The sequence below is a fragment of the Platalea leucorodia genome (genome assembly GCF_965183815.1).
Source record: "Platalea leucorodia genome assembly, chromosome: 12".
Classification (NCBI taxonomy): Eukaryota; Metazoa; Chordata; class Aves; order Pelecaniformes; family Threskiornithidae; genus Platalea; species Platalea leucorodia.
The window spans coordinates 9,542,522-9,553,046 of NC_138834.1; the positions used below are offsets into that span (position 1 = coordinate 9,542,522).

General features: G+C 59.9%; 1 protein-coding gene across 1 annotated transcript; it reads left to right on the top strand.

The window, feature by feature from the left end:
- Positions 1-1,959: 1,959 nt before the first annotated feature.
- On the top strand, positions 1,960-6,954 carry ASPHD2 (aspartate beta-hydroxylase domain containing 2; the record flags this gene model as incomplete). The annotated part of the gene is made up of 3 exons (XM_082325467.1): positions 1,960-2,845; positions 5,490-5,603; positions 6,845-6,954. The coding sequence occupies 3 exons, from the start codon at positions 1,960-1,962 to the stop codon at positions 6,952-6,954; spliced, it is 1,110 nt and encodes a 369-aa protein (XP_082181593.1).
- Between the last annotated feature and the right edge of the window lie 3,571 nt (positions 6,955-10,525).

A 10,525-nucleotide genomic window follows, 5' to 3' on the forward strand; every position in this document is an offset into this window, starting at 1 on the left:
GCGTGTCTGGAGGGATGCCAGCCGGTGGGGATGGAAAAAAGTTATCTTAAAATTCCCAGGAGGCTGTGACGTGCCGCGTGGATTGCAGATCCCGGGACAGGGCATGCAGGCAACGTGCTACAAGGAAGTAGGATGGAGGGAGGTCGGCTGTGCGGGTGTCCCTCCCCCAGGTGTAAAACTGCCTGAAGCCTGGGTCCCCAGCCCTGCACAAGGTCCACAGCTGCAGGGTCAGGTCCCAGCCAAAGCTCTACCAGCTGAAGTGCATCACCATTGCAATCAATAGGGAAATGCACATTCATTAACAGGCTGCAGGACCTTGGCAGGGAAGGGTTTGGATGGCTTCCCTGGCTAATAAACCCATCCTACTCCTTCAAGTCAGTGCTCTTACTGATGAGCTCCCACGGCATCTTCCTCCCTCCCCCCCTTACCTGTATCATCCTTGTTTCACTCCTCCCAGATGGAGAGCTGTTTTTCCTGCAGCTCCTGCCAGCCTGCATCCCCCTGCCCTGTGCAGGGCTGTGCAGTGGTTGATGTGTCCAGAAGGTGCAGTCTGGGCGCAGCACTAGCGCAGATGAACCGGGTGAGAGCCTGTATCCTTCAGTCCGCTTTCGGTGCTCCGGGGCAGGCTGTGACCCTCCACATGTGCCCAGCCTGAGCATCTGCTTGGTTTGGAGATGTGATCCCTGGACGCTCCCATTCAGCTGCTTTAAATGCCACACATCAGTAATTACAAGGCTGTCCTTCCATGCTGGCAGCGTGCCGTAGGCCGGGGTGGCTCTCGGCGTGCTTCCCAACCTGGTTTGTGTTTTCCCTCCATTTCTCACCCGTTGCCTTGCCTGCCCTTCTGCCCCCCTGCCTGATGCTTGGGGGTGCCCAGGGATGGAGTTTGGGGTGAGCAAACATCGCTCGTGGTTATGAGGAGTTGGAGCATCTTCTCTTTTTGCCGAGCTGCTTTCCCAAGAGCTGTGATGGTACAGCAGGACAGAGCTGCCCAGAGGTCATTGAAGAAGGGACAGACAGCAGCTGCTGGTTGTGTAGTGGACTTGTCCCCTGCCCAGGGCTCTGGTTTTTGGGCCGAGCATGCGGGGCATTGTGGTGGTGCTGGGAGCCATTCAGCTCCTGTGACCTGCAAGCCAGTAACCTCTAGTTGGTGAAATCAAGCAAGCCAACCCCAACCTGCCGCCATCGCCTATGCCCTCACCAGGCTGGCCGTGCCCTTGCCAGGCTGGCCGAGTGCTGGGCTCCGGTGTCCCCGCAGGGCGTGGGCTTGGGCGCTGTCAGCTCAGTCTCTGGAGCAAGAGTCATTTCAGAGCATTTAGATCGAGGAGATAAACTGATGTGCTGCGAGATAGGGCTGTTAAGTGTCTCTTCGCAGCTTTGCCCCCGCTGCCTTATCAGCCAGATTTCAGGCATGATAAGGCAGCAATGGAGGAGAGAAATGGGAGAGAGAGTAGGAGGGGAGAAGGTCGCCCTGGGGCAGTGAGAGGCAAGGGGCCTGGCTCTCCCCCCTTACCTTCCGTTTGGATATTTGTGGAAGATGCTGTTGGGAGGGGTGGGGGGTTTCTCAGCATGGGATGGTGTTGGGCTCTTTGTCCATCATCTCTCCACGAGGAGCCGGTGCCCACACAGCCGCAGCATGCAGTCCCAGCCGCACCCTGTGCACTGAGCCCCCACAGGGACCCCAAGGGGAAACTGCCTCCCTAATGCCTCTGGGTTTCTTTCCCCAGAGCCTCCCTCCAGCGCTGCCTTTCAGGATGATCAGCCCAGGAGTGCCGGCGGGGACCCTCCGGGCACCTTGCTGCTGACCTACGGCACTGGGACCCCTGGGCAGCCTGGCCACCCACCTCCCCAGGAGCTGCCGGCTGCTGCTGCCAATGCAGAGCCCCTGGGTGTGCAGGGGAGAGCTGCAGCTCCGCTTCCCCATGGCAGCCCCTTCCCCCCGCGGCCTGGCTGAGCTGCATGGTGTGGGTGCCCCTGAGGACCACGAGGACTGACCGCCGGGCCCCCCTGCGCGCACCCACCACCCGCTGCACCACCATGTCTTTGGAGTGGCTGATGGATTGGAGCTGGTCCCTGGATGGACTCCGGGATTTCATTGCCACTGGCATCCAGTCTTTCCGGGACTGCGACGCCACCGCCCTCGCCGCCGTCGCCTGCCTCCTGGTCCTCTTCGTGTGGTACTGCTACCACGTGGGGCGGGAGCAGCCCCGCGCCTACGCCACCGTCAACGCCCTGATGCAGAGTGCGGAGGCCAACGGCGTGCAGAACGGGTACGTCTACTGCCACTCCCCCGAGTGCGTGCGCTGCACGCACCACGATGGGCTCAACCAGAAACTGTACCACAACCTGCAGGAGTATGCCAAGCGCTACTCCTGGTCCGGCATGGGCAGGATCCATAAAGGCATCCGCGAGCAGGGCCGCTACCTCAACAGCCGGCCATCCATCCAGAAGCCAGAAGTCTTCTTCTTGCCGGACTTGCCGACCATGCCCTATTTCTCCCGGGACGCTCAAAAGCACGACGTGGAGTTGCTGGAGCGCAACTTCCAGACCATCCTGTGCGAGTTTGAGACCCTCTACAAAGCTTTCTCAAATTGCAGCCTTCCGCAAGGATGGAAAATGAACAGCACGCCCAGCGGGGAGTGGTTCACCTTCTACCTGGTGAACCAGGGCATGTGCGTGCCCAGGAACTGCAGGAGATGCCCACGGACGTACCGCTTGCTCGGGAGCCTTCGCACCTGCATTGGCAACAATGTCTTTGGGAACGCGTGCATCTCCGTGCTGAGCCCGGGCACCGTCATCGCCGAGCACTACGGACCCACGAACATCCGCATCCGCTGCCACCTAGGTAAGTGCCCAGCAGGGGTCATCCTGGCTGGGTGTCTCTGCCACGGGCGGTGTGGGGGGCTGCAGCTGCACCTGGGTGCAGGAGCCCAGAAAAGGCCTCTTGCACCCCGTGCTCTCAGAGTTCAGCCACTAATTGTAGCCCCGGGGCCAGCTCAGGTGCCTGCTCTGCTTTGGCCTGAGGGAGATTTTGGGGCTTTGGCAGCAGCAGCCTCCCCTGGAGAGGCTGGTGCTCTGTCCCCCCGGGTGCCTGACCTCCCGGGGTCACCAGCTTGGCAGCAGCAGTTTTTTGCCTCCTCCTCCTGCCAACCTGGAGGCGTGGGCTCATGCCGGTGCAAGATACGGGGCTGATTTTGTGCGGGGGTCTCCGAACAACCCCTGCTCTGCAGGCACCCCCACCTCCCATCACGGGACGTGGGGCAGCCTGGGGTGCTGCTCCAGGGACTGAGCCGTCTCCCAGTGCTGCCCCTCCAGCAGCTTCCTCTCTCCTGGGATTTCGGGCACAACGTGCATGACACAGGCAGATGTGAGTGAAGATGCTGCTTTGGTGCAAATCAGGGGTGGGGGGTCCCGGGGTATCCCCTCCGGCGGGGCGAGCGCTGGGCTGGCAGTGCAGCGTTCCCCACCCCGCAGGCGCCCGGGATGGGGAGAGCCCACGCGGCACAGATGGTCGGGACTCTGCTGCGCTGGAAGCGGCACAGATCGCGCCGGAGGAGGCACCGCACGGGCCCTGCTGGCAAACACCGAACACGCTTGTTCAGCCAACTCCTCTTGGGTAAACACACTCAGGCGGTGACTGGCCATTTATTTAGAATGGGAATCAGTCTTCAGAGCTGATCCGAGGAGCTCTCCAGGCCTGGGGAGCCGCTGGGAAGCCAGGACCTGCCCTTGCTGGTGCCAGGAGGCAGCCCACCACCTGGCCGTCGGCTCTCTCCTCTCTCTGGGGCACTGGGGAGATGTGCTCTCCTTGCGAGGGGCTGAGAGCGGTTCCTGGGAGGGGACCAGCGAGGCGAGGTTCAGACTGGCTTGCTCAAACGCACCCTGCCCCAGCAGTGTGGAGCTGGGGCCAGCCCTCCAGCTGGAGCATGCACGCCCCAGGGAGATGAGTGATGCGGGTCATTCCCTTGTCCTTCCACGTTTTCCAGCTCCATCTGCTCCAGGGCTGCTGGCCCTCCAGCCAGGACATGGCACCATGCCCGGGGCACGCCGACGGGCTGCTCGTGGGCTCACCGACATCTCCACCTTGGTGTTGGGGACTTGGCTCTTGCCGTGCCCAGGGCGTGGATGCATTTAAGAGACAACCAGCCCTTTCAGGCCAGCTTGCTCTGAACAGCTGTCAGCATAGCTGAGTCGCTCTCTAGGACTTACCCCAACCCTGCTATTGCTCTGCTGAACACACAGGACCAAGCACAGGCACCAGCTCTGCCCCTCCGAGGGACAGGGCAGCGTTCCCGGGGTGCGGGTGCGATGGAAAGGCTGCGTGCTGCTGCCCACCGCCTCCCCCGGCTGCTCAGCTCCCCCTTTCCAGCTGGAGTGTCTCCAGCTGAGGCCGTTGTGCAGGGAAATGGCTTTGGTTTTGTAGGCTTTGAAACATCCGTTAGAAAAGCAGAGCGGCTTTTTTGTGCTCCCAGCTCTCCTGGGCAGCTGGGAGTCCCTGCTGTGCTCGCTTGGTTTTGGCATCGCTGTGAGATCCATTCCTGCTCGTTTGCTGCATCGTTACCATTTGCAAGCCACGTGAGCCCTGACCCCTTTCTCCACCATGGCTGTATCCTCGGGGCAGGTTGACTCTGCACCAGCTCCAGCTGTCCCTGGCACTGCAGGGGACATTCCTGATGCAGGGGGTGATGCGATCAACCCTCACCAAACTGGCCTGACTTGCCCTAGTATTTAAGGAAGAGACCCATTTTATTTCTAGGATTGTCCTTCTTCATGTGGCCTTCACAGAGCCTCATCCTGTATGAGGGTTTTGCGACCCTCCCCTGAATTTCTGTCCTTGCAGCTGCCTGGTGGGGGATCGATCGGCAGCATCTCGGGTGGGGGACTGAGTGACAAGGCAGATGCGGAGTGAGGCAAGGTCGAATGGGGAGCTTGTGGCAGAGCCAGGAATTGAGCCCATTTCTCGAGTCCCAGTGCAGCATTTCCTCCTACCCCAGCCTTGCTGTGGGCAGGGTAATTGCAGCAGAGCTGGAGGAAGGAGAGGGCAGGCTCTACCTTTGGTCCTGAAGCTAGAAAATGCACCGGGAAACTGGCTTCCTATGTACACCCCGTGTTTGTGGGCTCCAGGGACTTGAAGGCCCTTCCAGGTGCAAAAGAGAGTGCCTACAACTTGTTGGGGTACAGCGAGTGGCTGCATGGGGGTGCCCTGCAGCAGCTGGGGACGAGAGGGGCAGGAGGGAGCAGGCAGGGGCTGAGCTGCATCAGGCTCGGAATTCAGCTTGCAAGTGCAGTGCCAGCTTTGTGCATGTTTTGAACCCTCAACTTTGCCATGCACTGAGTTCAGCGCAGTGTGCTGCTGCTGCTGCTCTCTGGAGGGAAGCAATCCCTCGGCAGCAGCATGGAGCTCGCTGTTTGCATTTCAGGGCTGCTGCCTTGTCCCAGGGAGCGCAGCACCGCCTGACCCTCCCTGTCCTCTCTCTTTGTGCCTGAAGGTCTGAAGACACCCAGCAACTGCGAGTTGGTGGTGGGGGGCGAGCCTCAGTGCTGGGCTGAGGGCCGCTGCCTGCTCTTCGATGACTCCTTCCTGCACACGGCGTTTCACGAAGGTAAGCACAACGTGCGGCTCATGGGGCCTCGCAACCTCATCTCGCACTGACGCCAGCACCGGGGGGCCGGGGAGGAGCAGGCAGTCAGGGCGACTGTACCCAGTCCCTTCTCCTGCCAAGGCATCTGCAGGGCGGGAGGCACCTGCATCCCGTGGGGGTTATACTGCTGCTGCCCTTGGCTTGCGCCGGGTAGGGCAGCCTCAGTCCTGGCATGGTGGGGCTTGCCCATCACGCATGCTCCCTGCTGCTTCAGGGCGGTGGAACATCCCAGTGCCCCCTGCCCAGTGGAGCTCCTGGAGCCCCCTCCTCAGCTTGCCCCAGGGCTTGCTCCTGTCCTGACTTCCTCGCAGCCCTGCAGTGCTGCCGCAGCACCGCCAGCCCAGCATGCGGCCCGGTGATCCTCTCCCTGCCGCGGCAGCCAGCATGGACAGGCTTCCCTCATCCCCCAGGGCTTTGCAGGGCGGCGCAGGCTCCGATGCCGACAGCCTTGGCATCCTCTTGCCCTTGCTTGCTGCTGTGCTGCTGGCTGCAGCAGCCCTGTTGCAAGGCAGCAGCTCAGCGCTGACACACCACCAGTGCCTTTGTCTCCCGTGCAGGGAGAAAAGCTCCATGCCGGCCTGTTTTGTTGCCTCTCTCCATCACTGATGGAGGCTGTTCTGCTTCAGCTCTCCTGGATTAACCGGTATTAGTTGCCGATGGCATAAAAGCCTCAAGCATAGCTGTTTTACGCAGGGGAGCATGTGAAGAGAGTGGGAGAACAAAAGCTGTTGCTCCCACATCAACCCTGCTGTGGAATTGGGAAGCGCAGCTCAGTGCAGAGCTGCAGGGCCAGGAAGGCTGGAATAGTGCAGCAGCTGCTGCCTGCACAGCTCCAACACACAGCCGCAAGGAGGGCAAGCTCAGCATCGTGCCTGCTGCCCTGCAATGGGAAACTTTCAGGTCTGATTGTCCAAAGCAAAATCAGAGCCCTGGCAGGGAGGACCATGCCCAGTGCTGGCTGCTGGAGGCACTGGGCTCCCAGTAAGCGGATATTGTTTACTGGGGTTGCACCAGGCAGACGCCTCCACCCTGCCTAGTGCAGCTGCAGGCTGGCCCTGCCACAGGGCACATGCTGTGCCTGGGGTGCAGGCAGCAGCCTCCCCAGGGTGGAGCCCATCACCCGTGTGCCAGGGCGAGCCCTGGCCTCTCCTTTGGGAGCAGGGCAGGAGAGCAGCCTCACCCCGTGCTTGCATCCCACTCAGGTCCCCCGGAGGAGGGTCCCCGCGTGGTCTTCATGGTGGACCTGTGGCACCCCAACGTCGCTGCCGCGGAGCGCCAAGCCCTCGACTTTATCTTCGCCCCAGGACGATGACGGTGCTGCCTGGTGTCGTGGGTTCGAGGGCAGCCGGCAGGCAGGTGGCCGTGCCGGCTCGGCTCTGCCGCGGGTCCAGCGCCACACGCGGACGCCTGCCGCACTGGAAGCTTCCTCCCAGCACACGGCCTTGGGGTCCTCCCTCCCGGGGACTCTTGTAAATGGAAACTGCGACGTGTATCAACACCCATCTCTTTCCTTCCATCATTGGCTTCAGGGATTATTTTCCAACATGACAGCGCATTGCCTTTCCTCCGTGGTTAGCTGCAGCACCACTCTTGTATGTGTTATGTTGCTACTGTGTTTTGCGGTGTTCAGAAGTAGAGTAACAAAACCAAGGGTGTTTGTTTGAATGTAATAATGTAAAACTTCCTGTGGTCATCAAAAGAATCACACACACACACACACTCCCCCCCAAAACAGCAAACCAGACAAACAGCCCAGCGCTGCGCTCAGCCTGCCCCTGTCCTGGTTGCAGTCCCCGGATGGATGGACAGATGGACGCTGGGGGCTGCAGCAGGCACAAAGCACCCACCGGGCAGGGGCTGCCCAGGCTGGGGCAGTCAGGGCAGTGCAGGCAGGGCAACGCTCCACCCACAGAAAGCTCTTCCACCACAAGCCCAGGGGCTCCCGCTTCCTCCCTCGCATGCCAGCAGCACCCCGGCACGAGGCTCCCCGGCCCTCCTGCCTTGAGAAACCTTTTTGCCAGACGGGCAGGGAGAAGAGCACGGTGCTGGCTCCCAGCTGCCCTCACAGCTGCAGGTGGCCCCAGCCCCAGCAAGCCCAGGAGCGCCCCAATGTACACCCTGTTGAGGGGACAGCACACATCGAGCCCTGCTCTTTAATCTGACCAAGGGCATCATCAATTGCCTAAATCCCCTCCTTGCTTTATCTGCAACCTTTGGTTTTCACAGCTCAAGCTGGGAAGCCCCCGCCGGGGCAGGGACAGTGTTTGGGAACGCAGCACAGGGGTTTTGTTTGTCTGTAGACAAAGGCCAGGGAAGAAAGGAGGTCACGCTTCCTTCTGCTGCTCCATCTTCTTTCCTGGAGCCAGGGCGAGCGGACAGAGGCAGCTCACACATACCTAACAGCAAAGAAAAGGTTTCCAAAGGCGGGGGTGTTTAATTCTGCAACCCAAGGAACGAGCCCTCCTGCCCGCCCAGCAACCAACACGCTTTTCCTGAAGTCGCCCAGCATCCGGGGTTGGTTTGGGGGCTTTGGGGTACAGAGCTATTGTACGGTTTATAACATGCTACACGTGAAGCACAGCATGCTGTGGATGCTCACCGCTGTCCTCATGACTCTGGTTGGGAAGCGGCTCCACCAGGCTCGGTGGACTCAGCACGGCTCTGGGGACCTCTCGCCTCCGCGCCCTGCCCGGGAAGGAATGCAGCCCCGCTCCCCTACAATTTCTTTACAGATTTTTCAGTGATTAGATTGCAAGATAAGGCAGAGATTTCAAATACATCCAAGATATTTTTTACACCTGTCTTGTTACAGAGTATCTGAAGTGCATGATTTCTACACACATTGACTACCTGGAACCAGACCCTGAGGAAGCAGGCTGGCTTGATAACTGTCTTACAGTTTGGTAACACTCATACAGTGGATAAGCAAAGATTATCAATAAACAGTTGTGCTGAAAACAGAAGGGGCTCTGCCTGCTGGTGTAACTATTCCAGGGTCAGGCAAAACACTGAGGGGTTGGGTCCTTACCCCAGCGGCTCGGCCAGCTGCTGGTGGGGAGAAACACGCTGGAAAAGCAGGAGCTCCAGGGTGCGAGAAGGGGATGGGCCCAGGCTGAGTTTGCAAGTAATATAGTGAGCGAGGGTATTGCTTTAAAATACACAGCGCCGTTGGCACTTCTGTCCTGACCAGTTACAGCCTTGCTGGTCCGGATTTCACCCGCAGCCCACACTACCGAGGAGCACCGGGAGTATCTGCTGTGGATCTCCCTGCATCTACTGCACCCCTCGGGTGCAGGCACCGCAGAGCCAGGCAGCCCGCGCAGCCCGCAGGTTACCGCCGCGCTGCCTGTGCCCAAGGCAGCAGAGACCCTCACCGGTCAGCAACGCAAACAGCCGCGGAGCCGCCTGCCCCCCAGCTCAGCACGCTCTCCAGGCTCCGCAGCAGGGCCACCAGCCTGCCAGAGAGTCTTCAAATAAACCATTTCAGAAAATGCTTCCAGCTGCCTGCGCTGACACATCAAAGGCAGCAGGCAGCTTCATCAGGAGCAGCTCTCGGGCACAGGGTGCTGGGCTGCCACTCAGCTCCTGCCCAGCTCCTGAAAGCCAGTGCCCGACATCGCCCCGAGCATGGGGCCAGTTTGGCGATGCAAGAAATCCCTCGGCGTGAGGCCCTCGGCCCTCGTTAGCAGCACTCTCACCCGCTCAGACAGGGCACAGCCAGCGCAGCAGCTGCTCCTCATCTTGTTATAGTTGAAATGACCAATTTTTAAACATCCTCTCTACAACGCAACCATTAAGTCAAGGGCCTGGAGCTCTTTGCTGTACAAAGACAACTTTCCTCTTAACGATCAAAGGACAGAAATAGGTCTTGGTGGCCAGATGCAGTTCAAGAAGCAAGAGGGAATGAAGCCACCCCAGCTGTTCCACTGCCGACAGACGGCACAGCAGATTGTAGTGGAAGATTCCTGACGACAGCAGGCAAAAGCATCTATTTTGTGCTTTGCTGCTGTGCCAAAACTCCCTCCTGTCCCTCTCAGGCTTTTCCTTCAACTTCTTCGTGTTTCCTGATAGAGCGCACAACCACTTTCCAAAACACCCAGCTAGGAGACAGCAGGATCTCCCTCGGGGAAGCAGAGCAGTCTGGAGCTGCCTCACAGCCCGGCCTGCTGTCTCGCTGCTCCTTCCGTCCGTCCCAGGCTTCCTCAGCTCCTGAGCGTCGCAGAGGGAACCTAGGTCAGGGCTGCCAAGTGTGCAGAGGGGAGACAGACAGAGCAGCATCTAACCGAGGGAGCCTCTTGCCTCAGCATGTCAGAGGAGCCCAGAGCACCACGAGGGCTGGAGCATACAGCTGTCTTTCCTCCTGCCTTCTCCCACCGCCTTGACCCTCACCAACATGATGCCTCTCTGTGCTGCACTCCAGAACCAAAGCAGCTCATCCATAACTCAGGGGAGCAGCGCTTTACTCTGTGCCCCCTTCTGCATGGGTACCACTGACGCAGGAGGTCTCCTGGATGGCTGTAGCTCGGGCTTTCCAATGAGGTTTCACATCTACACTGCCATAAGCCGATAGGCAACTGATAGCACTTTAGTGCAGAGCAGTTCCACTCCTATAGTCCCCCTGAGGAGGACAGCAGGAGCAGGGATTGTCATCACACAGCACTCCTGCTGCTGAAGCACCTCCTCAGCTGCCAGAGCTGGAAGCCAGACGGCAATCCATGCCCAGCCACCCCCGGGCCAGCAGCTGCCTCTTCCTCTGGAGTTCACCGAGTTTCCCACCCAAGGTCTGCAGAGGAGCCCTGCAACAGCAGAGCTACCTCGGGAATTGTCTGCTGTCAGAGTGGAACAAGAAGTTGTGACGATGGTGACTTTACCGTGTCCAGCTC